Source organism: Antennarius striatus, chromosome 2 (genome assembly GCF_040054535.1).
Source record: "Antennarius striatus isolate MH-2024 chromosome 2, ASM4005453v1, whole genome shotgun sequence".
Classification (NCBI taxonomy): Eukaryota; Metazoa; Chordata; class Actinopteri; order Lophiiformes; family Antennariidae; genus Antennarius; species Antennarius striatus.
Window position 1 is genome coordinate 28,337,174 of NC_090777.1, and position 27,174 is coordinate 28,364,347.

Consider the following 27,174-nt stretch of genomic DNA (forward strand, 5'->3'; position numbering starts at 1 on the left):
CTCCCCTCCCAAAAAAAAAAAAAAAAAAAATTAATCTACTCGATATCGATAATAATAACGCGAGAGTTTGCAAGTTGTTCCAAGACTGTAGTTTGCCGCTGTCAAAGGTGGAGTGGAGACGCGCATGACCCGACACACATTACTGTAATACTGTACGCGGCCGCCGCGATAATATCCGTTTAAAAACCCCGAAATAATCCCGAGGTAAGGACCCGAGGAGTGCATCCACCCCGACACAGATGTGGCGTTTCTTCTGATTTTCCTTCGCTCGGTTTTCTTTTACTCTCTCCAACTGACGCGCAACCGTCGAAATGACCGCACTAAACATATTTTCGTGCCTCCCTTTCGCTCCAGCGCAAGGATTTTTTTTTTTTTTTTTTTTTTTTTTACTCCTCCTTCGTAATAAAGTCGCCATTTTGCTTCACTGCCTATATAAACCATCCCGTATTCTAATATTTTCCTCAAGGAGTCGGGGAGCTACCTATTTTTTTCCTGGTTATTTCTAATATGTGTGGAGTGTTTAAGGAGAAGACGGAGGTTGAAGAAGTGACTCGTGGTTTACATGTTAATGCAGGAAAGCTGGAGGGGGGGGGACCAGGCGATGGGAAACTGATAATAAGGTGAAAGTATCGTGGATTTCTCTTCATGTACAGGAGACGTTCTCATTTCTTTTCTGCTCGTTTTTTTCTTCCTCTTCTTCTTCTTCTTCTTCGTCGTCGTGGGCTGCAGAGTTTGAGGGTGGGGGGGGGACCGTGACGACCGGGCGCTTCCTTCCCAGGCCCCCCCACACAAAAAAAAACCCCACCGATCTGACCGCTCCTTGACGCACAGCAGGTGTGAGGTGTGATTGCCATGTAACGCAACATTAGTGGGGGGGGAAAACGCCCACTATAGGTGCTTGTCTTCTGGCTTCCTCCTCCCTCACCTGGGTGACCCGGGGGGGGGCACCCGGTCACCAGCGCCGGGTGACTTGTTCAGGTAGGTGTGGCTGACCTGGAGGATTAAAAAAAAAAAAAAAAAGGTGTAGATTTTATTTTTTATTATCATAATCACACAAATTCTAAGGAGTTGTCTCACCTTGATTGAGTTCACACACACACACACACACACACACACACACACACACACACACACACACAAACACACACAACGTGGCTTTCTGCCACGTGTGGAGCTCAAATACTTCATTCCAAGCAGATTGCTGGAGGGGATGTCAATGGGGGCCACCAGGTTTTTAGTTGTGTCTATGTAAATGTATGGTAGTGTTGCACATATGCGTGTTAATCTTTTTATGAAAACACCAGCTGCAGTGTTATTTGAGAAATGCCAGAGTAAAAACTGTCAAATCTGCTAAATCCTACAGATGTTATTGGAACGACCGGTTTGTAACAGGAAATAAAAAAAATGGAAAGCGTTAAATCAATAGAGGTCTTCTGAGGCGAAACGAACTCACGGCTTTCCTCAGAGGAAATGTGTTTCTAGGATTTAGCATCGGTGATAATTTAGAGGTCTATTTTACTTTAGGTCGTTTGGAACATTGGGGTTTTTTTTTTGGAGGAGGATGTAGGAATAAAGATATTCCCTCCATCCATCTGTTCATTTGTCAGGTTTTATGTCCTGAGCAGAACTCAGAAACTGTTTAAAATGTTTTAATGTCTTTGCAGGAAGCAACAAAATAATATTTTGTGTGTGTTTTAACCTAATTCCTTGGTCACAAGTTTAATTCAGTTTAAGCTAATCTTCCTTGGACCAGACAGGTGTCATTCACATTTCAGTATCTAAAAAAATATATGTAATACTTTTGAAAACTGAACTTTTCCTAACGTATGCAGTTACAAAAATTTGCATGGCCGAGCGACTTTGCGTATGTCTTTCCCAGAATGCACTTGTGGGGGCGGATCCAGAGTACCTAAATCTCATTTTAAGTAATTAATACCTAAAGAACTTCTAGCAAAATGTGAACATATCTCTGTGATAGACGACACCAACGCTCCATGTAAATTGAATAGTAGAGCAACTAAACAGACACTGGGGGGACCCCTGGCCCCGGGCGGTGTGACCCTTTGTGTCACAAATTAGTCGAGTGGCACTAAGAGAAAGCATGTGGACTATTAATCAATCCCAGCGTGCATAATTAGTGATTGACATTCTTCATCAATTAGATCAGGGGTGTCAAACTCAGAGGGACACATCAGCATAATGGCTGTCCTCAAAGGGGCACGTGTAACTTATAAATGTGACTAAATGTAACTCAATGCAGTGTAATTTACAATCCAATCCAATCCACTTTTAAGTAAAGACAAGGTTTCCAAAGTGCTGCACTGTCAATAGATAAAAACACAACAGACGCGCCATAAAACCGTGAACGTAATACAGTTAAATAAAGTATCAAATAAAAAAATCCAATGAAATAACTTAAAATAAGTTAAAAGAGGAAATGAAATCAGAGAAAAACATTTAAAATGATATGAAATAATATACAAAACAATGTAAATGTTATCAATTGCCAGGGGCAATTGTTACAGTTGCACAGAAAAAATAAGTTTACATTTATTTGGAGACACTGACTTTTTATGCTTTTGTTGGCCACATAAAATCATGTGGAGGGCCACATTTGGCCCGTGTGCGTTAGACCGTCCCGTGCCCACACATGATGTAGGTCTAATGGTGCCATTTTGATTGATGGAGTTTGCAAAAATCTGCTGTTGATCACATGACCTGATGGAGGGACGTCGAGACGCGTCGCTGGTTTCCGTCGTACAGAGCGGCTCCGCCGTGGAGCCTCGTGTCCCTCGTCTCTGTTTGACTCACCTTTGGTGTAATGGACAGAGTATAGAGTTAGTGTGTGAGTGAGAATATTGATTTTTTTTAATGAAACAGTGAAGGTCACACCCTCATTACTTCACAAAGTGATGAGTGAGCCTCCATCCCGATAACCTTTGGTCCGATAGCGCAGATGGCAGACATGATGTAGGTACATTAGAGAGGACAGTATCATCAGACGCTATCGATGTCGCGAACACGGTAATAATAATGTTTTGACAAGCAATGGAACAGGATTAATGAGATTGAGAAAGCCATTATTGCCTGTAGCGATCCCTACTTCCTGTGTCTTTGAAACTCCTCTACCACCATCGCAGGCATGGAGAGCCCAAGTGGCCCCAGGGTTGGGAAGCTATCCTCGTCGGGGCTGCCACGGGGCCGGACCTCCAAGCATGGACATCACCATGAGCCTGTGAGACCCTCACCAGAGCCTGAACACAACAGCGAACACAGTAAGTCACGCATGTGGGTTCAGTGTTTCTACACGTACAGTAGGTTTACAGGAGGGCCTTTATATGTGTGGTGAGGTTTACCCCTGGCCTGAGGCAGGGGTAAATACATTTTTTAATGTATTTTTACTTATTTGACCTAATGTCCAATTGTCCTTTCATTGTCTGTAGAAAACATTTGAAAATCTGACGCTACCTAAGAGGTGAAATTACGGCTTCTTCTTCTTTTCTTGTTCCATCGATCCCTCCGTGGTACTGATCTCGCTTTAAATACCATCTATGTCAGCTTTGTGGAAGCAGGATCCTCTAATGACCCAGGCAGGCTTTGAGTTTTGCCCGCTTTGAGCTGCTGGAGAAAAAATAACAGGAAGGTGAGAATCTCATTCTCTGTCAGAACGAGAACGAGATTCTGAGCTGAGAATCTCGTTCTTAGGGCGTAGCATGGAAAGAAGAAGATGTGAGTGAACAACTAGACATGATGGATATTCAGATGGGTTTTTTTATAGATATTTTTTAAAGAAGAAAATGATTGTTTAAGGAAGATTACATGTTGAGCAAAAACATAATGTAGCCTGTGAGGCTCAATTGTCTTCTTAAGTGAGAGGGAATCGAAACCAAGTGTGACATGGTTTAGAAAAAGCTCTTTTCTTGTAATCCCTGTCGAGCCGTTCAGAACTTCATTGTCGTTTCTCAAAGAGTTAATGAGCGTTGCATTATGCAGTGTAACCGTCCCCAGTGCTTCTTTTGAGTGGGTTATATTTTACTGAGAATCACTTGGTCCAAAAAAGGCCTCGATGTAATTCTATCCCTCTCACCACAGAAGGGCCTGGAAACCACAACATTTTTCCTGCAACTGCCTAACAGTGAGAAAACCAAACAAAACATGCATTGCCAAGTATTGTCATGAATGAAAGTCCAAGCCATCTGGATGGAGATAGAAGATTGTGGAAACAGAGAACCTAGACTGGGGAATTACATTTTCAATCCAATAACCAGCAGACTTTGTTAATAGAGTCAGGCAGATATGGAAAAAACTGGGGCTGCTCTAATATGACCCAGTTGTTTGGGTAGCTACAAAACAACCTCTCGTTCTCAGACACACACACACACACACACACACACACACACACACATGCATGCACGCACGCAGCATTCACAGAAGACTACGTTCCTCAGTTTGTTTTCTTTTTGTGTTCATATTCAGCCCCGTAGGCTGGATTTGCGTGTGTGTGTGTGTGTGTGTGTGTGTGTGTGTGTGTGCGTGTGTGTGCGTCCTTGTCGTGGACATTCCAAAAAAAAAAAAGGGCTTTATTGGAAGACAGAACTGAGAGCGCAGGAAAGCATTGGACAGTAAATTGTCAACAAAGTTGTGACGCCGTTTATTAAACGTTATTCATTTCATGTATTTATCAGACTGGTCATGTGATTTAAAGCTCAACACAATCACACATCCAGGGAGGTGAGGTGTTTCTGCTCTTAAGGAGTTTATTGGAGTAGAACACACTAGGTTTGATTGACAGTGTTTACTCTGCAGCTGCACTGATTTTTATATTTTATAGATTTTTTTTATGCTTTATTGCTCTATAAACAAGATGTGTTTCTAAATCAGTCAGTGAAAAAGTTGGTGGTGAGTTAGGAGGTTCCATAATGAAAACACAGCATTGCTTTGTGTGTGTGTGTGTGTGTGTGAAATCAGATAATGCTATCACAGGTGGTGGTGGTTTGATCCTGGACTTTATGGGAGTTTTCCTGGTAACTTAAGACTTGAATGTTTCTGCACGCCTCCATTGGTCGTTTTCCACCGTTGATCTCCTTTAACCCATATCGGAGTAAAGCTTCTCAAAAAATGCCGGCGCAGTAATTATGTCAGCGGTTTTGATTCTGTGAGACTTTGCTTTGGTATTCCTGCGAGGATTGCTTCCAGCACGGTTTGATTGCTCAAGATAAAAATCTTCATCCCCCTGGTGTTTTCGTTGAAATTATGTCCTGTTTGACTGTAAAGTTATTCTGATCTGGAAAATTACCAGGGGCTTCCCTTGCCTCCAGACTGGTTTAGCGGGTAACTACGCCAGTGGAATGACTTTCATGTGAATTTGTGGTTGTAAGATTGAAGGGGAAGCACGAGGTTGTGGGAAAACACGCCAAAAAACTGGAACGACGCAAGTGTTTCTTTCGTTCAGTTTGGTATACATTTCATTTGATGGAAAGCAAGATAAAGAAAAAAATGATATTTCCGACAGTAATTGTGAGCAGATAAAATCGATCGACATAACAGAATTAAAGTCTGACATGAGCTGAACAGCTTGACGACTCGACACCAAACAATTCAATTTAAACCTGTTTAAAACAAAACAAGAACTACAGATCACTCAATAATGACACAACAATAACCAAAAGTCTGTTTTTGAAAATATTACTAGAGGCAGGTTCAGCTATTGAGACATCATTACTTCGCCTACGCAGCCTCTGATTGGCTACGTATAACCATGATGTTTCACGTTGACATATTTTACTACAGCACTACTAAAACTAATGTACTGCATTCCCAATCCTACTCTGTGTCTGATTAGTTGGTACTTATTAACCTGGTTAGTGAGGTTTGCTGGGTTGAGCCATTAAGAGTTGATGATTGGTTAGGGTTGGCGTGAGAATGTCAAATCGAACCAATCATACGCTGAGTAGGGCGGGTCCAGCTGAATGACAGGATTCATGAATTTGTGTTTAACACACAGAACTTTGACTACATAAGAAACATCAAAAATAATACTAACATCCTTACCTTATTAAAATAAAATTAAGAATTAGATCAACTAAAGGTGTGCAAATCAAAAATTAGGTTAGGTTAATTACTTTTGGATACAACAGGAAGAATCTTGCGGTGCGATTTCAAAAACTCTTCTTACAACACCATGAAGATGTTATCATCAGATCATATCGATTGAATCTGATTGACTCATCTGTGGTTCCTCCAACCAAAACAAGAAGGACATGTTCATTAAATACTTCACCTTTTCAAGTAACAAGGCCTTCTCATCTGATTACGTATGAGTAAATGCTGTGGTGCGAATGAGATCAGAATGAGAATGATCAGAATAATCAGAATGAGCCTGGAGCTAGTCTGTCCATCCCAAGGGGGTGTGAGCCTCAGTTTGGGAAGACAAATGCATCAATTTCTATAGCTCCCTGTGGACTTCCAGTATTTCTCATGGAATTTGTTGTATGTGTTGTCCATCTAGGTAGGCGCACCGTTATTTTGCTCCGTGTTCAGGGAAATGTTGGCCAGCTGCACCCCCATCGTGTTCCGTTCCCATGCTGGTGGATAAACGTCCTCTTCACAAACTTTACATGATGTAACAATGAAGAAATCCCCTCTGGCTGAGCTGTGGGTTTTTAGTTGTTGTTGTTTTTCTCTTCTTCTTTTTTTTTTTTTTAATCGGTGGTTTCCTGAAATCCCTTTATGCTTTCATACATGGGAACAAAGCCTGCAGATTGGCCCGTGTTCCTCCCTGGGGGGGCTGTCACCTCGCCATACCAGACAACTTGGAGGTCGACTTTCTCTTCTTGCTTCTCGTATCTCTTGTTTGCACACTCAATTCTTTTTTCTTTTTTTTTTCATACTAACATCTCATTAGAGTTCGTGTCATTATTTCCCCCCCCTCTATTTGCCGGAGCTGTTAAACAACCAAAGTGAAAGTATCTCAAGTATTTGGATGGAACTAATGTTCTGTCAAACTGTCAAGTGCTTCAGCCAAACCCTCTTTGCAAACAGTGATGCAAGCATTTGTAAATCTCTCTCCCTCCCTCCCCCTCTCTCTCTCATGCCATGTTTCTTCTCAAATGATAGTTCCACTACTCTGATTGTAGGACTTTCATTTCAGGCCCACAGACACCATCTGCTGACCGTGCATGTTTGCCTCAGTAACCGTCTCTCTTTTCCTCCCCATCCATTCCTTTCTCACCACACTTTCTTTTGCTCGTTTCTTGTCCCAGCTCTCTTCACATAACCGTCAGTCCTCCCCCCATCTCGTCCTCCTTCAAATTCATGCCTGGTTTGTCTTGCTTATGAAGCAATATTATTAGCAGCAAGTGAATCACCAGGCCTCCGGCATCACCGTCTCCACCACCCTCTATGTCTCCAGTTTCTTTTTATTTGATAATCTTCACATTTTTGATGCTTTTTGAGTCTCCCAATGCAAAAAAAAAAAAAAATTAAAATCAATAAAAACCTGTAGTTTGAATACATTTGTTTTGGGATAAAATTGAATTCTGGTGCTTTTCTCAGCCTGATGCTGCATCCTGTTTAGAGGACAGTCCTTTGTCATCTTTGTCACACCTTTACTTGGCAGGCTTGGCCATCGGCCGACAAGAAGGATTACAGGGAAATGGCAGAGCAGAGAGTATCTGATGGTGAATCACGATCCATAAGGAGGCCACTGCAGGCGTTGTCCGTGGGGCCTGCATATATGATTTTGTTGCACGAGCACATGCCTGTTTTCATGGCTTCCTCTATATGCTGTGTGTGTTTATCACAACCGGTTTCTTATTTTTCTTATTTTTATATGTTTAAGCACATTTGAACTTTCTACTCTTCTTCTGCAATCATTTAGATTATGGTCTGTCCACGTCTGCATCTTTTCTTCCTTTCCCCGGGGGCAGCTGTGTCCTTGATGTTGGTCTTTCTTTTTTGATCCACGTGGCCGTTCATCTGAAGCCGTTGTGGTTTGGATGACATTAAACACACTTGTGGGCATGTCTCAAATGAGCCTCAGACAATAGATTAGATTCCCAATAATATGGAGCATGCAGCTGATGTGGAAGAAGAAAATCAATGCTGGTCTGAAAGATGCTGCAAAGGTTATGTGAATTAACAGATGATGGAGCAGGAACCTCCAGAATGAGCTCTTCTTGATTTGTCTGTTGTAAGTGTGCATGGAAATAAAGCCACACTATAATTCTCTGAAGTTCAAAGCTAAGCTTTCCAGTTCTGCTGCCCGTCACGTTCCTTTATTTATTTAGAGGAGTTACACGCTGGACTTTGTTACTGTGGTCAAGTTTCTGCTGTCTGTCTCGTGGCCATTGTGTGTTCTTCTTTTGTTAATCGCGGTTGCAAACAGCCTGTAGGTGTGTTACTGCCTCCCTGTGGTGGTAGTACTCCATCACCACCAGACGCAGGTAAAAACAAGGGAAATGTTTTTTATGCTAAAACAGTAATTGCATATTCTAAATGACAACATCTGCTGCAGGTCTCTCATTCACTGCTAAGTCCCGTTTATGCTCTGCATTAAAAAGAACGCTACTGAGAGGAATGCAGCCTCCTGTACGTAATTTTGTGTCTTCCAAAAGCTTTGAGAAGAATGCGTCTGATACCGTCTGAAATGATTGACAGCAGTGTAGCTGAAATTCAAACAGTTTCCACCACATGTGCACAAAAACAACAAAGCGACGTGGAAAAAAAGTATGGGAAAACTCTCCATCTTGAAGTGTCAATGCATTTGTGCACTACAATCTCCTTATATGGATGCAGATAAGTTTTTCTTTCTGTTTCTGCGCTAAATGGGTTTTTGAGTAATTTGTTGGACAGATTGTAAAGATCCAAGAAGCACATATACATTGCATTATATAGATTTCTATAAATAAAATACGCTTGGCCTGCACATATTAATGTGTTAAATCAACTCAAATCAAACATTCACCAGGGAAATTTCACTGCTAACTAGCCCCTATTATAATTATTGCATAATCACCTATTACAATTATTTCAGCAAACTATAATTATTTTGCACGGTCATTACAGTTTCATCCATTTATCGGTAGAAAGTGTCTGGATGAATATCGTTTGACCGGCAGCTGACGCGGACCTCCAGTCGGCTGACATGAAAAGGAAGGAAATGATCTGTAAAATGCATTTGCTGTCCATAATGCATGGCCCAAAAATTTAACCCCTACTGTCACGTGACTCGCAGAACTACTGAAAAGCATGGGAAGGACCACATTGTTCAGTGGTTCAGATTTGATTCTTCATAACCTCCTCAAATCTTGTCACTCCTAAAATAATATTTCCACGTAATGTAGCCAGACTTTATTTTAACAGTTAGTATTACAAAGTAGGTTTTATCCTTATTATTATTACTATTTTTTATTATTATTATTTTGCATTGCAAAGTATTGAGCAAGATAGAAATAAAATGAATGAAAGTTTCAAGCTGAAACGCATTGACTGATATGGCGCTGCACAGAAAGTGAAAATGATAATGGGAGGAAGAGAGAGAGAGAGAAACAGAGAGAGAGGAGAGAGAGAAAAACAAAGACTGAGAGTCAGTCTCAGAGTCTGGTTTTCTTTCAGTTAGTCAGTGTCTGGGAAACAAGACTGTTGTGCTGCAGCTCCACCTCTCCTCTCCTTACACTGGAATCTTGCCTGACTGGGCGGGAAATATGGGGACGTCTCCAAAGAGAGGTGTGTATATAGTGAGATGGTGTGTGTGTGTGTGTGTGTGTGTGTGTGTGTGTGTGTGTGTGTGTGTGCACGAGAAAGAAGGAAGGAAACTAAAGCGCAGGGTGAAAAACAACATGCAGGGAAATAAGAAATTTGCAGTAGGTGTGTTTGTGAACGCGTGCATCTGGTAAAGTGCTGATACGCCGCTAATGGAGAACGTGTGAGGATGGAAAAGTTGTGCAGAGAGTTAAAAATGAAAATACAGCAGCTGAGCAGGAGAACTAGCCATGATTGTACGCTCCAGCGGTTGCATTAACTTCAAACCGAGATAACGTGAGTACCAAAAGAAATGGCAGCGTGTTCAACCAGGTGTATCAGAGTCTCCATCTATTGTTTGGTAAGATTGGGAAAGTAGTGATACTGGAAGTCCTGTGTGTGTGTGTGTGTGTGCGTGTGTGTGTGTGTGAGTGTGTGTGTGTGTGTTTCTGAACCACAGTATGTCTCAGCCCCACTGTGCAGACACAGACAAAGGCTCCTGTGTGAGTGTTTGTCAAGGAAAACAAATGACTGTTCTGTGCATACGCCTGTGTGTGTGTATGTGTGTGTGTTTGTGTGTGTGTGTGTGTATAATATGTGCACCCTTACACTCAGGCGGAGCAGTTGCGAGCGTAGCTAGGAGAGCTCAGAGGTTATTTGAGATCACCAGACAGCTGCCTGCACTCCTGGGTCCGAACTCCTCGCTCCTCGTTTTCCTCGCCTCCGTGTGAATTTTTACCGAGAGGAGCAACAGTTGCAGACGGCTGGAAGAGAGTCGTACTCTGACATGAGTCCAGCAGCTGTTTTTATCCCCGTGACCTACACCCGTTTGAATACAACACAGCGGGGCCTGCTTTGTTTCCTACAAAGACAAATGGTCGTGGACGTCAGCGTGCCGCCCGTTCTCCAAGCAGCTCAACAAAGTATAAAGATAACGAACATTCTTTTTTTGTATCTGCATATTTTTCTCCAGGAAACCTGCTTTATTTTTTAGTTTTTAATTTTCATTATTTAAATTTTTATAATATCTCTGCACTCTCACCTGGCTTTGTGTGTGCACAAGCTTATTTGCATTGCAGCCGTCTTCGTGTGACCTTAATTGTTCTGCTCGCCGTAAAGAGACCTATGATAGTGGTAACTAAGACAAGTGGATCTTATTCCCATAGCAACAAGAGCATATCTATCCTAAGAGCAGAATTAATTAATTATGCCTTTCTTTCAAAAGACCTTTATTTTCTAAGACAGGAATTAGAATGCATGCTCAATTTCCTTCTCAGCCCGAGAGCTGCGCCGCCGACTGCATCCCCTCTCCAGCTGCTACCCAGACAGCTAATAGAGAAATGCTCCGTTGCCTGGAGAATATTAATACACTCATATCTATGCACACAAATCACACTTACACACACCGGTAATGGTTTTGTGTACTTGTATGCGTGTGTCAGTGTGCACCTTTATGTGTGTGTGTGCTTACATCTTGTGTCGTAAACTATTCCGAACGCGACTAGCAGTGCTCTCGCTCATAGCTCATTCCATCTTATTCAGCCTCACAGTTTTTCTTTCCACCTTATTATTGCGAGTCTGAAGTAAAAGATTGCGCGTAATCCGTCAGCCTGCGTTTGCGTCGGTGAGTGAGAGTGGAAAAACAAAGCAAGACGAAGGAGGTAAAAATATAAAAGTTGATGTGGCGCGAAGTAAAACAGAAGCAAATGAGAAGGGGATGATGTGGTAGTTTAAGCACGGAGTGTGTTTTAACACAAATTAACACACTGACAGACATGTTTTTTGGGGTTAAAAGGCTAAACCTCTGCCATTATGACCTATTTTTGTATGAGTAATGGCAGCAGTCACGTCAATTCATTTATTTGATGAGAAATTCCTCCAACCATTTCTATAATCCTGGCAGATCTGATCTGGTTTTGGCCCTTAAACAAATGGGTTACACTAGACTTTGTACACATCCTGTTGCCGCTTGTCGATGTTTGCAGGAGGAGAAACCAGTCAGCAGAGATCATGTCGTGTTCTGCGGCGCGGGGAAGTGAAACAGATCCTGTGCGAGACCGCTGCTGCATTTCACTTCACTACAAAAGAGCTCCTCTCATCGTTCAAGTCGTCTCCCTTTGACGCGTTCTGGATCTGACCTGATCTCCCGCTTTCATCTCATGTCGTTCAGTATTCTGTTTGGTCAGAGGAAGAGGTCATCTGCCTCAGCATCTTCTGCCTGTCACACCCACCCACCCTCCGTCCCTCTTTTGAGTAGCACCGTGGATAGGAAACAGGTCGAAATGCAGCAGATAAGAGAGCAGTGATTATGTAGCGTGCTGCCTGATGTTCACATGGAGAAAGATGGAGGAGAGTGTTGGGGAGAGGAAAGGAAGGAAGTGCGAAAGCTACACATAGGGTGAGAAAAGAGGGAGGTGGCGGCGTGAGAGATGGAGAGAGGGGCAATAGAGATGGGGGGGGGAGTCCATCTGCTGTGTGCTGTGTCAGAGGTTCACACTCACGCTAGCAGTTTATGGCTGATATGTTTGGGCCAACAGAAGCCCTCCGGTGCCCTCACACAACACACACACACACACACACACACACACACACACACACACACACACACACACACACACACACACACACACTCGTCCTTCCAAAACATCAGAGGACATGAGGATCTACAGTAGCAACCCTGATCATAACCACGACTACCGGTAGAATAAATCTTGTAATTTTCCCTAAATATTAAGGTGACACACGTCGACTCTCCTCTGCTCCTCCGACAGTCACACGGTGTATATTTGTTGTCATCACAATGATTTATGTCCATATTTGCTTTAAACGTGCGTGAATTTGTTTTTGGCTGTCTAGCACGATGAACAAGTTTAACCCGAGATTTGATATTTGCGGAGCTTTGTGAAGAATTCATGTAGAAATCGGAACGTGTCGTGCTTTAGATTTAGATTTAGAACATCGCACACACTGGTTTTCACGATTGTAATATCACCCCATGGAATTGAGATGCGCTGCTCTGAAGGCAGTGGCAGCTCTTGGTGCTAACTCAGAAATGTTTTTTCTCATCAGGTTTGATGTGTGATGAGCCAGCAGAGGGGAAGAGGAAAGGTCGTCCCAAAGCAGAAGCACAGGAACTGAGAAGCATCCCTGTGAGTGTCTCAGTTTGAAGTGGGTTTAACTTTTATCTGCAGAGTCGGCAGCTCCCAATGAATGCTCAAAAAAAAAAAAAAAAAAATTACATAAAAAATTATATACAGTATGTATATATATATATTTTTTTTTTTTTCTTCTAATTTATTGTGTCTCCCCTGAGCAGGCCCACATGATAGTACAATGGAAAGAAGAGTTCAAGCGCCGCTCCAGGGTTAAGTGTCCGTGTTCAGGCTGCTGGTTAGAGTTTCCCAGCATCTACGGCGTCAAGTACCACTACCAACGCTGCCAGGGGGTGAGTCACCAGCGTGTGTGCATTTCTAACTTATATTTTAAAGTGGAATCATAGTTAAAATATCGTGGAAAAGCAAGAAAGGGAGTTTTGCTATAAATATATATATGAATGTATTTCACAGAAACTAAATATTTAATGACTTTTACTGAGCTATTTCAAGAACCCGCTATCAGCCAACTCCAGCCTTGCAGTAACACCTTCCCACTGTCTTTATATTTCGGCGTAGGGGCAGCTGAGTTTAAATCCCCTCTCCTTGTGCATATGTTCATTTCAGGCCACCGTAGCCGAAAAGATGAGTCACAGCTGCCCCTTCTGTGAGGCGGTATTTGCCACAAAGGTACGCCTACAGAAGCATAAGCTGTGGAACCACCCAGACAGGGCTAGCGTGGAGCCCAAGGACGAGCAGCCTAGGTTTCAGAACGCCCCCGTCAAGTTCAGCACCAAGAAAAGGTGAGTGGGGGCTCCGGCTCTCGCCCAACACGGAGCTGCATGGTGGCGTTAGCGACGTGGTAACCCTGACTGCCCAAAAACTGTCCTCTGTCGGTGTGTGAATTTAGGCCCATGGAGTATAATCCCCCTTCTCCGGTGTTCTTCAAAGTGAAAAAGACTCACGAGGTGTCCTCAGCCTCTCAAAATGGGGACGTGGCCCACCAGAAAAGCGAGAGGAAGCAGCAGACTCACCAGTCACATCCAGCCCCACTGCAGTCCCAGCAGTCCCAAAGCACGTCGTCTGATGCAGGCGGTAGCGAGAGCGAGGGGGGCAGCCTACCCCCGCCGTTCCCCGATGAAGACCCAGAGCGAACGAGGCACAGTAAGATTACATCATGTCTCTTGTAGAGGACCGCGTACGCTCGTCGTACGCCGCGCAGTACGCGTTGACTTTTCTTTGCTCTGTGTTTTTCTCTCGAGCCAGGACGGAAGCAGAAAACACCGAAGAAATTCACTGGAGAGCAGCCGTCTATATCCGGAACATTTGGATTGAAAGGTAAATGCAGAAGGAAAACATTCACTCCACCCTGCAGAGAGCAAAGCACAGTCTGAGTCAAACTCAAGGCCCGGGGGCCAAATGTGGCCCGTCACCTCATTTTATGTGGCCCGCGAGAACATAAATAAATACAGAGGTACCTCTACTTAAGAAATTAATTGGTTCTGAAAGAAAGTTCATAAGTAGTAAATTTCGTAAGTAGAGACGTGTTTTCCATGCAAATGCCCTCACCCGTTCCAAGCCCCCAAAAATTCAGACATAAATGTTTTATAAAGCATAAAAATGCATCAAAACATGTAAAAAATACATGTTTCAATTAGATTATTACACAATAAATGAGAGTTGTGCATAACGTAAAAAACAGAATAAAGAATGACGAGGATGTTGCATAGACACCTATCTAGCTCCACACAGAGGTCCCTCTTAGCCAATGGGATGCCAGGATGCTAGGTAATAGCCAATGGCAGAGCAGCTATGAGAATGTTGCGTTAAGGAACCTATGGGAGCTGCGAGTATCAGCCCATACTGTAGTTTTACCTTTCCTAACTCGAAATTTCTTGCGTAACTAGACGCAATATTTTCCTGTTGAGGCGTTTCGTGAGTAGAACATTTCGTATGTAGAGACATTCGTAAGTAAAGGTACCACTGTAGATTAAAAAAAGTGTGCTCTCACCAAAAACTACATTTCCCACAATGCAATAATCAGCCCATTTTAAAAAGCAAACTTAGTTTTTCTGTGCAACTATAATGTTTGTAACTTGAATAAGTAATAAATTCAGACGTATTTAACATTAAGGAGTAGTTACACTTATTTACATTATATTGAGTTACATTTAGTTACATTTATAAGTTACATCTGGGCCTTTATGCTGATGAGACCCTCAGTGACAATTAGTTTTACACCCCTCTAATCTAAGGATGTTATCTTCCTGTGTGTTGTCCTGTGGGTGTGATAATAAGGAGTGAATACTTGGATTAGTTTAGAGGAAACTGTCACCATGTGTTAGCTGATTCACCACTGATTACTGAAAATACAGGAGGCCACACAGGTTCCCAGTGATGATGTACCTATTAATGGAACCATGGAATGGAGGTCGGTACTGTACCACATCGGGTGATTTGCTCTTTAAGTGACTGAACGCTCCCCATTGCTGCTGATCAATGGTGCTGACGGTGCTAATGTGCCACCGGGAGAGGCATTTCATATCTCAATAAATGAATCAGTGACTTTTTAAAAATAAGCACTCATCTCACACTTGCACACAAAAATCACACTTGTTGTCTCATTCGAAGGCCGGAAATGTTCGGTGACTCATCTCTGGGTTGTAACAGGGTTTGTTCACAAGCGCGTCCTCCTGGTGGCGGGGCTCTCTGCTCGCAGTTGATATTTTTCAGTCGGCCTGTCGCCGCTTTAATATCAAAACCACCTCCATTCCATTCATTTCTACCCCCCCCCCCTGTTCCCTGTCTGTCCCATAGGTATGACTAAGGTGGAGGAGAAGCTGAAGGGGGGCCGTGTGAAGAGACCCGAGGGAAGCGGGTTCAGCGAGGAGCCCCAGAGGAGAACAACCAGTTCTTCAAACCAGTCCTCGAAGAAAGACCCGTCCACTAGCAGCTCTGGTGAGATGAGAGTTTAATGCTAAGTCAATTTACCCATGAAATATACCCCCCCGCCCCCAGGCTCGAGATCATTTAAAGATGTTCGCAGTCTCCATTTGTTTAATCAGTCACAAAATGATGAGAAGTGTTCCTCACGTTCGAAATCACATAGATGTTAAATAAAAAAGCAAGAAATGTTCACAATTTATTTTATTTTTTTTAATTTCATTTTTTATTATTTTAAATTTTAAATGAAAATTTTTTTTAAAAAATGACACTATTTTAGTGTCATTTTTAATTGTCTAGCTTCAATGTTAAGTAGCAGCTGTGGGTCAGGTCAGCCATATTGTTGGCCTATTATTATATAGAGGCCATAGGGATTGCAGTAAGTCCATAAATAGAATTGCTACACCCATTAGTACTCTGTAATATAGTAATAGCAATATTGGCAAACCCACAGTCACACTTTTTTCCACTTTTCCAAGGAGCTGTTTCTGACCCTCAGTGGCAACAAACCATCTCAGAGCGAGGTGAGGTGGTGTGTCCCACCTGCTCCATCGTCACCAGGAAAACCATCCACGGCCTCAAGAAACACATGGAGATCTGCCAGAAGGTCAGCACAGCGTCCTGTGAAACCAGTAATACCAGTTTACTAAAGGAAAAAAAAAACTTTAATCAGTCGCAAACGCGATCAAACGTTTTCTCTTTTGAGGGTGAAATAAAAGCTGAGATGTCATTTCCACACGATTATAACTTTGGGTGCAGCGTTATTAGATACATCACCGTGACAACCTCATTTTAGGGAGTCTGGGGAGGCTTTACGGTAATAATATTGATTGAAAGGCTGTATAAATGACATCAGGCCGTATCTCAGTACTGTAATGTCAGCCAGTTTTGTCATGTAATATCCTTTACTCATCTGCGTCGATATTAAAACTCATATCGGTTTGGAAATGAATCATAAAGGGAATGAACGCTGTACATGTCTTTGCTTTGTTTGCATTGCACTCAATTGTGGTCAACGGTAATCAAAGTGATGTGGGGGAAAAACGGAAGTGGTTAAACCATCTACATTACCGTATAGTGAGGTTTTTTTCCTGAGAACAAAGGCGGTGGGGAGGGCGTGCAGTCGCCTCCAGGGTCTTCAGAGATCTCCTCCTGCAGTCCATTTAATAGCGCTTTGGCCAAGTGACCCCAGCGACTCTATTAAAGTGACAATCTGCCGTTAAGGAATGACGGAATTACAACGTTATGGCTGGGTTGCTCACCGAATCCACAAAATCGATACTGAGACGACCAGTGAAATCTGGGAGACGGAACACTGTGTGTTCAATTCCCCTTTGTGGTGTCCTGATGTCGTCTTTATACTTGAATCCGACAAACAATGAACTCTTTATCAGGTTACCATGAAAGTTTCGCTTATTGATAGAACCAATAAAGCCACAGCTTCTCTTGTTTCTAACTATAGAAATGTTAAGTGATCCTGTGTTTGACCTTTAACCCCTGCAGCTCCAAGATGCTCTGAAGTGCCACCAGTGCCATAAACAGTTCAGGTCTAAGGCTGGCCTCAACTACCACACCATGGTTGAACACACCACCAAGGTATGTTACAAACACATACACACACACACACACACACACACACACACACACACACACACACACACACACACACATACACACCAGCTTGTCTTCCTTAAATTTCCTTTTCCTCTCTTCCTTTTTTTGTGAATAATATCTGCCTTTTAGCTGAGGATGCTTTGGGTGGATTATGTTTCATGACTGTCACACTGACCCACTGACTGGAGTAACTAGTTACTGGACACCAAACATATACAACCCATTTAGAAAGAGGTCAGATGTGCAGCGTTGTGATTCTATGTATGGACATTCACCATACTCTATTTTAGCCTCAGCTTTCACTCTGTTTTGTGAGGTGGGGGGGGGGCGTATATACCCATACAGGAGTCGTACTGCATCGCTTCTCTCCCTGCTACATAGCTGCTCTGAAAATATGATCACGGTGTTTTTGATAACGATCATACATTTGAAAATGATGGTTGGTATTCTTGTCCGTCTCGTATTTCTCTCTGCAGCGGTTTTAACACTGACAGCAGAGAGCTTCATTAAGATATTATCACAACACTCCTTGACACACTTAGAGCAATGAGACCGCTATGAAGATTACTGAATAATTCAACACTCCCTGTATCAATAAGAACCATGAAAAATTAATGAACTCACATGCATGAAATGTTGCAGCATCGAGCGTGAAGGTTTGTGTGGGTTCATCTCTGCGTGAACACGTTTTCCGGTGTGATTTGTGGAAGCGCTGATGTGATGTTGTTACCGGGACGACGTCTCGATGTTGTTACCGGGACGACGTCTTGAGTTCCGGTCTAGATGGTGGGGTGGGAGTCGCACCTGAAATCGGCTGAAGCCATTGACATCCCCTAATGATCCCCTTGGCACTAGTACCACTTTGGCTTTCACCTTCCACATCCTTTCATCCTGGTAATTGGTACTGGTTCCTCTGGATGTTGCAGCTCCTTGTCAACCACCCTGTTTCTGTTTGGAACTCGACGTCCCATTGGATCCGCTCGGTCTCACAACTTCCAGCTGGGACTCGTCTGATCCAGACATGGCACACATCCAAGCTACTTGTTTATGCCTCTCAGAGTTTAGCTGTCCCAGCTTGCATTTTACGCCCTATGGGGACGTCTTTGCCCAGCTTTGGGTTCCATCTGATGTCTTCTCCTGCTTCTACAGTATGGATCTAGTACTTGGTATTTATTCTTGTGCTGCCATGATCTTTTCTGCCCTTCAGGCTAGCCTTTTCCAACCGCTGGTGTAATTTCTCTATGTAAGCCACTTCCTCTATCTTCATCCCATGGGCAGCTTGGCAGCCTCCACTATGTTTCCTCTTCTTCCTCCACCTCCTGCTACCTGAGGTGGTTTCCTGACAGTTTTGGGCGGCAATCTTCCTGATGTATTCTTTTTTTTTTTTTTCAACCTGCATCACTGACTTCTGTTTGTGATTTTTTCTTTTATAGTGTCAGTTTTTACTCGACAGTTTGTAGAGACACATACTGTAGGCTTGTGTAGCAAAACTTACTGTAGACTTGGCCTGACAGTTGTTCTAACTACCAAGATATAAAGTATGGCGTACTGTTCTACAAATACAGGCTTCTAGAATTATTGTAGTCGCATGAGTTTGACATACAGGATTGTTTGGCGTCAGTTATTCAATTAATTTTAGTGATTAATTCAAACTTTTCTACATTGTTTTTTTTTCTAATGACTTTTGAGAAAACATTTTTTGAAACGGTGCAAAGGTGAGCATCTGATTAATTTCCCTTCGGTGATCACAACAGTATATAAAAATAAATAAATAACTGAAAATGAAATGTTCTGATATTTCTATAATTTGCTTCTGAACAGGTATGAATATGAAGTTATTATCAAGTGAAGAGAGATTAAATTTGATTTTGTGTTTTTACATACTCTAATTTTGCATCAGCACTAAACCAACTTCCAGTGTGTGGCTGATGCAGTAATGTGGCACAGACCCCCCCCCAAAAAAAAGGTTGACAGAAGGACAGGGGCCACCCAGAGGTTGGCCCTTGAGGTTACCAGTCCTAATGCGACACTTCCTCCTTCCTTCACTAGGCAGGAAATCACCTCTATCTTACCTTAACAGGAAGTTGAGGTTGCGTCTCTTCCATCTCGGTTCGTTCTCCGGCTGCTAAAACAAGAACACAAATGGCATTCGCTCCCCTGGGATTCCTCAGTAAGTCCAAACTCTCTAGTTCCCCCCCCCCCCCATGCTTCTATTCTTTCTCCTCCCTGGCAGCCCTGCCATCTGTTGTTCTGGACTTGGCTCGGGTTTGGCACCGGTCCACGCTCGAGTGAAAACACAAGTTTGACAGTTGTCGTAAACACGCCTTGAGTAACAGCCTCGCCGTGAAAACCGTATTATGATCTTGGCACGGGCGTGAACACGTGAGATGGAAAACACATTTTCAGCACCATTATTTTTTTGAAGTCTGGAGGGAGCCAGAGGTGTTTTGTGGTGGGACGCGCTTAAGTGACGCTGTGTTTTCCCCCCCACACACACACACACACAGCCCTCGGGGAGCGAAGGCCAGACGGGCGACAATCACAAGGAGAGAGAGAGGCTGCGCCAAGTGCTCAAACAGATGGGGCGAATAAAGTGTCCTAGTGAGGTATGCACACCTTCTTTCTTCCTGCGTCCTTTTCCCTTTTTTTTCTCTCCCATCATTTACTTCACTTCATTTTTTTCAACCTTTTTTGCTTTCCATGTCACATTTTCCTCTCTCCTCATGCTCCAGTTTCAGTCTTCAGTTCCCACTTTTTTTTTTTCCAGAACCTTTACTTTGTTTATGCCTCCTTTTACCTCTTTTTTTTTTCTTTCCTGCTTTGCTCTTGACATGTTGCCCAAAACCACATCAACACTCTGCTTCCCATTACTTACACTAGAGCGCAAAAAAAGCAGAGAGGGAGAGAAAGTGCTGCAAAAAACAAAAAACTCTCCACTGTGACATGTGCTTTTACTGGAAAATGACTTTCTGCCTATTTCCTTTCCTTTCCTTGTTTTTTTTTTCTATCAGTACCTGAAATTACTCCCCAAAAGCCATTAAAACTACACTTTATTCCATTTTCTGATTAATGACTGTTTTTATTCTGTCTCGTTTCCATCGCCTCTCGCTGAATTCCACAAACGTGTACCAACACATTAAAAACAAAAAAAACAGGGCTGCTCAGCCCACTTTTCCAGCCTGATGGGATACCAGTACCACCAGAAACGCTGTGGACGGGAGTATTCTGACGATGAGAAGCCGGTGTTTCTGTGCCAGCACTGTGGAAAAACCTACCGTTCCAAAGCTGGCAGAGACTATCATGCGCGTACCGAGCATTCCTCAGCTAGCACCACCATCGTGACAGCCACCAACAACATCACTGACACCGACAACAACCCTGGCACGGAGAGGGTAAGATCATCCCTCGTGTATGTGGAGTATTTTTAACTGATGGTGCTGTAATGAGTTGTCAAAGTTGTCCCCAAACTAAAAGGAGGTGTCACACCGCTCCTTCAGGTCATCTCTGAGGACGTTCCGTCAATAGGCAAGAAGGAGCAGATCCCACCTGAGAAGAAGGACTGGCAGGAGAAAGCACGCTCCGGCCAACCGAGGGAGAAGGAAAGAGAAGTCCGGGATGAGAGCATGGGAAGGGAAAAGGACAGAGAGAAGGAGAAAGAAAAAGCATCGCAGAATGCGAGTCAGGGGGATGACTTCGAAAGGACCCCCAGCGGCAGGGTGAGACGCCGGTCAGCTCAGGTAGCGGTCTTCCACCTGCAGGAGATAGCAGAGGATGAGCTGGCTAAAGACTGGGGCACCAAGCGCCGCATCAAGGACGACCTGGTGCCTGATAGCAAGAGGGTAAGGACAGGGAGGGGGGCGAGGAAACACACACTTTCACAAGCACAAGCGATCTATCAAAGCTCACATGCACAAGATAAAAACACCATGTATAAAAGACATAGTGTAACGGCGAGGCTGTTACACACATTTTTTTTTATAATTGTGTTAAAACCGTAGCGCTACCAGGAGGATAAATGTAAATGTTCTCTTATGTGTAGTTAAACTACACTCGACCTGGACTCCCCAACTTCAGCCCTGAGCTACTGGAGACCTGGAAGAATCAAGTCAAGGAACAGGGATTTGTCTGCTGCACCAATGAGGTAAAGAATGATCTGTTGTATGTGTGTGTGTGTGTGTGTGTGTCTGTGATTAATCTAGATGACGCGATGATTTCACGCACATATGGAACTGTTATTTCTACTTCTTGTCAGAGCTGCGAAGCTGTCTATTCCAGTGTGTCGGGACTAAAAGCCCACCTCGCCAACTGCAGCCAGGTACAGACATCAAACACACACACATACACACACACACACACACACACACACACACACACACACACACACACACACACACACACACACACACACACAGCAGATTTACTACATCATTAATAAAAAATGTCAAGCAGATCAAGATTTCCTCATCATAACTTGTATTTTTGTTTAGTTAGTCTGATTTCTGGTGTGTGTGTGTGCGTGTGCGTGTCTGTGTGTGCGTGTGTGAGATAGGGTGGTGGAGAACTGGGGAAGTACACTTGTCTGATCTGTCAGAAGGAGTTTAGCTCAGAAAGTGGTGTGAAGTACCACATCAGCAAGACGCACTCACAGGTGGGTTTGTTTCAGAGTGAAACTTCAGCTTCAGTTCACTCAGTTTTATTTAGGTTTGCTTAAATTATATTATCACCATCAGCAACAGCTACAGTCACAGGGAATGGCATGTGATGGCATCTTAACAAGGTGATAAGATGCATGTTAAAATCAGCTTTTCCTTATACTGTAATGTAATAAAATTGTCACCTTAAAACACAGGTAGTCCTCAACATATGAAAACAATTGATTGATTGAGGGATTGTTTGTACGTTGTTATATTTTATTAAATTTCAATCTACAATTACAAGACGTAAAAACAACATATAATGAAATAAATGCAGGTGCAGGTCATTTCAATTTAAGTCTTTCTGGATTATACGTCGGTTTTCAAAAGAAATACAAAGAAAAATAATTTCACTTGACTTGACCCTTACCATCATTAGAAAAGCATTAAAAGCGCATAATATCATGTTACTGTACAATAAATAAGAATAAAAACATAATCATATTAAAATATGTGCGTATAGTTCCAATATCTACCTTAAGCCTCACTCATTAATCATGTGATTATTATTTATTCAGAGATTAGTTTACAGTAACTTTTGCTCCTTATAATTAAAGAAAGAAGAAAATACTCCGAATGTTTGTAAGTTGAGGACTTCCTGTAGAAAATGTTGATTTCAAAATAAAATGTATAGAGTTCTATCCGTGTCAGCTGATCAATAACCCTGTTAGCTGATCAATGTCTGTCACTGCTTTAGAACTGGTTTCGAGCAGCTGCCAGTCAAGTGGTCACCAGTAGCAGGAGTAAAGTGGTGGAGAACATTGGGATCGACGCTGAGGTGAGGAACGGTGCGACCACTGGTAAGAAGAGGGGCCGCAAGCCAAAAGAGCGTCCACCTGTGGTTTTGCCTCCCCCAATGAAAACTGAAGAACCTACCGCCACTCAAAACTCAACCCCTGCCACGAGCCCCTCATCTGGCACAACCCTGTCCCCCGTCCCCATGCCCGACCCAACAGACAGTCCCAATTCAGGCAAAAACAGACAGCCCACCCCCTCCACCGCCAGACGAAGCAAACCCAAGTGGATATCTTTGTCTGAGTAGCTCTGCTTTTGCCGACCCAGGAGCCAGAGACAAAGCTTACTGTAAATGTTACACCAGGAAGTGAAATGACCTTTCTAACGGAACACAAAGGACTTGGCGCTGAGGAGAAAGTGAAGTCAACCAATAGGAAATAAAACACTTAGTGCGGACTTGGTTTGAAACCCCAGCGTTAATGTGTCTACTGTTATAAACGATACCCACGTGACAGTAGTGTTTTAATTCCTCATTCCGCTTTTGTCTCCTATTTTCGGGCACACATTTCAGTTTCTGCAGTCTCAGCAGGGTTGTCAGTGCTCTTCAAAGATAAATTCCTGAATTCTACATGGATAACATTTTCTTAACAGAGGTAGTATTTGAAACAAATATGGAACAATTCTCTCTTGAAGTTTCATGTCGTGTTTGAGAGGTTTTAAAAATGATATTCTATTAGTATGGTGAAGTCATTCAATGATAGCTAGATAGCTGTTTTTACATTTTTCCACAGATATACTGTACCGTGTAGATAAACAGTATCTATATCTATATACCTATATACTCAGAGCAATGATGCCATCTGTCATTTTCAAGCCCGGCACATTCAAATTGGATCATGAGCAATCAGAATTGTTGCAGTGTGTGCTGTAGTGCAATGTTGTTTTAAACTTGATGTTTTTTTGTTTGTTTGTTTTTTCTGATTCTGCTTTTATTGTTATCTATTTTTCATTTTATAAGTTAGCAAATGTCATATAAGCTAAAATGTTGGGTCAGTTATCTATATCTCACAGTTATCCCTGCAGCTGGGTGGCTAATCAATTTGGTGACTTTTTTTTTTTTTTTTTTAAATGTTATTTTTCGTCTGTAATGCATGAAGACGTCTGCATCGACAACCAGAATTACGTTTCAAAGGAATGTTTTATTAGTTCTTTTACACTGAAGTATATAATAAGCAGATTACCCCCCCCCCAAAAAAAAGTGATTGTTTTAGAATTTCATCTGTGAGGTATAAGTTTGTCATAAAAACAGCTGGCATTATATGACATTGTTAAATTGATGTTAAACAAAAAAAAAACTTGAAGAATTCTGTCTAAAATAGGAGGGTAAAGCTAAATCTTGGACAGAAGGATTAATTTTGCGTGAAACTTGTTGCACCATTGCAGCACAATCAAAATTGATAACAACTTAAAGAGGGCCATGTTTTGGCAACTGTTTTAGCTTGAATCAAAGAAATAAGAAAGAGAATAAAAATACTATCTTTTATAGAGAGGATGAGGAAGATAATGTTATACTGTATTAGAAAAAAGAAAATCTCAAATGAAGATTTGCATATGATATATATGAATTAATACCTGGATGTTCAAAGCTATTGCCTTGCACTTTAACCCTTAACCCCACTTGCTCTTCTCTTGTATTTTTGCACTCCAGGGTTGTTCAACCTAACCTAGTGGCTGTCAGGCGACAGGAGTGGGAATATTTAACTCTGATGAAAAATGAAACTAGAGAGAATCTAAATTAGTTTTTTTCCATTTGTAATGAGCATCATGTTTTAACACTTTCTAAATAATATCTTTCATTCGTAAATGAATGAATAAATAATATCAGTGATCCAATACTACCGTATGATGATGATGATTACGTGAAGCCATAAATGGTAACTGAATTTTGAGGCTGTTTTAATGTTAGTTTAGTTTGAAAAGGAATATGATCCAATATTAAATCATTTTTTTCAATGTAAAACGTGTGCAATCACAGAATATTTTCACTTTAAAAAATTTTAAGTAGATACTTGAATCCAAAGTTATATTAATAATCTGAGAAAATCAAACTCTAAAAGTCTATGTCCGTACAAACGATGACTAGCTTGCTAAAAAAAAGAAAAAAAAGAAAAATACCGTAGAAGATCATAACTCTATTTTATATTGTCGTGTGTGATAGTTAGTGATATGGTAGCTTTGGATAGGGGTTTGATGTGAGCATATTCTGGTGAGATAAGGGTGCTTTACTTGCCACTCTACCTTAAAGGCCTGAGACGTCAGGAAGTTCGTGAAGCCGTCCTGCTCTTTCTTCATATCGGAAAGTCCTCTGAAATTTTGCACCAACAAATGTCAACGTCATCTTTCGAATCAAACACTGATGTCAGCATTGAATTGAATCTCAAAATGTACGTGTCCCACGTGGTGTCATCCCTACGCTGTGACCTTTTATATCACATAGCAAAGTTTGAGCTGAATTCCTCCATCATTAATCAACTGATGGGACTTTATTCAGGTGGGGGACGAATATGCATGTGTCTGTCTCTGATAGCGAGACGGACCTTTAACTTCTATCCAGGTTAAACTGACAGAGAGGATAAGTTAAACAAGCACTGACTGGTCCTTGGACCTTTTCGATACAAGTTGTCCGGACCTTGTATGTGTGTGTGTGTGTTCGTGTGTGTGTGTGAGAGAGAGTGTATGTGTGTATAAAACAGTTAGCACCTTTGTAATGACTGGATGTCAGCAATCGTAACACTTTTTGTTGAGTGTTATGCCGTGGCACAGAATCAGTTCATCAGCTGCTTGTGACTCGTTTCATTGTGATAACGTCACATTGACTGTGCTTACCTGACAAGCTTTGGTGTTGCAATATGATAGTTAGGCACTGCTTTTAACAGTGGGTATTTTATATTTTACCACACCCTTTACTATTTGTCTTCCTATGATGTGGAAAACACATATCTATCCCGCAGTGTGTGCTAACTGCAACATGTTTAGAGAGTACAGCAATACACCATATTTAGCTGGTTTTGTTGGCTTGCTGATATTTTAATATCGATATGTCCTCTGGAAATTGTTTGAATTGTTTGAAGAATTTAATCCCCTGCTTTTATTTCTTTGCTTTGAAGATACTTTTAACACATTATGAAAAAGTAGGGAAAAAATGGTTGACCCACAAAGAATATTGTAGGCCCCCATGTGTTGGCATACACTGTTATTTTATCCATTTTGATGCACTTAAATTGAGCTTTTTTTCAGTACATAATGACAAACACATTGAGAGTCTTTTATTATTACCTGTTCCATATGGTACAACAAAGCATATGTATGTGTGTTTGTTTCTGTATTTAGTGCACTTATTATACCATGAAATAGGCTTGAAATAGGAGTGTTGTTGGAACTTTCTAGTTACCCTGACTGTGTGTGGTGTGACTTTTGTACTTGGGGAAGCAGCAGCCTAAAGTGTCTTCCCATTGTCAGCAATGTTATTTCCAAAAACAAGGTTAATCCTTAGAAAACCCCATAGAGTCTGCGAATTTTACCCTTCCATTTGGAGAACAGTGGTTTGTTTTGTTATGCTACCTACTTCTAAAGCAAGAAATGACATCTGCCTCTGTTGGGGCTGTTGATATGAAACTGTTTAGAGTTTTCAGAGGTTATGTTGTAGCTCATAACTTGTTGCGATGTATAGGTAACGAGTGAAATTAGACTAATGATGTTTCAAAGAGTTCCATATCCTAAATTATACTGTATAGAACCTTACATAGGAGGCAACAACGCCTCCTTTGGTTGGAACTGTTACAAATATTTTCCCAAACTTGTTGTATTTCCTGTGCATTACTATCCCTCAACTAATTAATAAAAGTTTGTTGACTAATTTTGTGTTAAATGTGTCAAATTTAAGGCAACTGATGAAATCTATTCTAACAGTCATAATGTGTGATATTACCTAGAAAGCCTTTTAGATTTTTTTTTTGTGTGTGTATGTTTTGTTGCACCATAAACACACAAAAACTGCTTGCTGGTTTTCCAACAGAAGAATGCATTACATTTGGACATTTTTTAAAAACAGTTTCTGAATCATTTTTAGGACTTTTCACAAGATTTTCTCTAATTATATGAAAACTTAAGAACAATTTTCCACCATCTTTCATATGCAGGGTACAGGTCAGCGTAGCTACACAGATTTGTAGAAATATTTTGCTTTTGGATTTGTATCATACTGTACAGCTGTACCCCATAAAATTAATGTCCTTACAAATTCTGTTTGGTGCATGCTGCCCCACCTACACTCCTAAGTGGAATGGAGCCATTGT

At 41.9% G+C, this 27,174-nt stretch overlaps 1 protein-coding gene across 8 annotated transcripts; it reads left to right on the plus strand.

The window, feature by feature from the left end:
• On the plus strand, positions 1-26,735 carry znf512b (zinc finger protein 512B). Of its 8 annotated transcripts, XM_068341999.1 has the most exons (18): positions 1-204; positions 730-978; positions 3,141-3,275; positions 12,811-12,890; positions 13,058-13,186; positions 13,461-13,636; positions 13,744-13,997; positions 14,094-14,171; positions 15,651-15,791; positions 16,256-16,383; positions 17,280-17,372; positions 19,898-19,996; positions 20,546-20,782; positions 20,888-21,229; positions 21,430-21,531; positions 21,643-21,705; positions 21,940-22,038; positions 22,782-26,735. In XM_068341999.1, the coding sequence occupies exons 3-18, from the start codon at positions 3,143-3,145 to the stop codon at positions 23,124-23,126; spliced, it is 2,499 nt and encodes an 832-aa protein (XP_068198100.1). In that variant the 5' UTR covers positions 1-204; positions 730-978; positions 3,141-3,142; the 3' UTR covers positions 23,127-26,735. The 8 variants fall into 8 exon arrangements, with proteins under 8 accessions (XP_068198100.1, XP_068198091.1, XP_068198125.1 ...); XM_068341990.1 differs by having other exon boundaries at positions 1-978; XM_068342024.1 differs by having other exon boundaries at positions 1-978; positions 14,100-14,171.
• Positions 26,736-27,174: the final 439 nt, after the last annotated feature.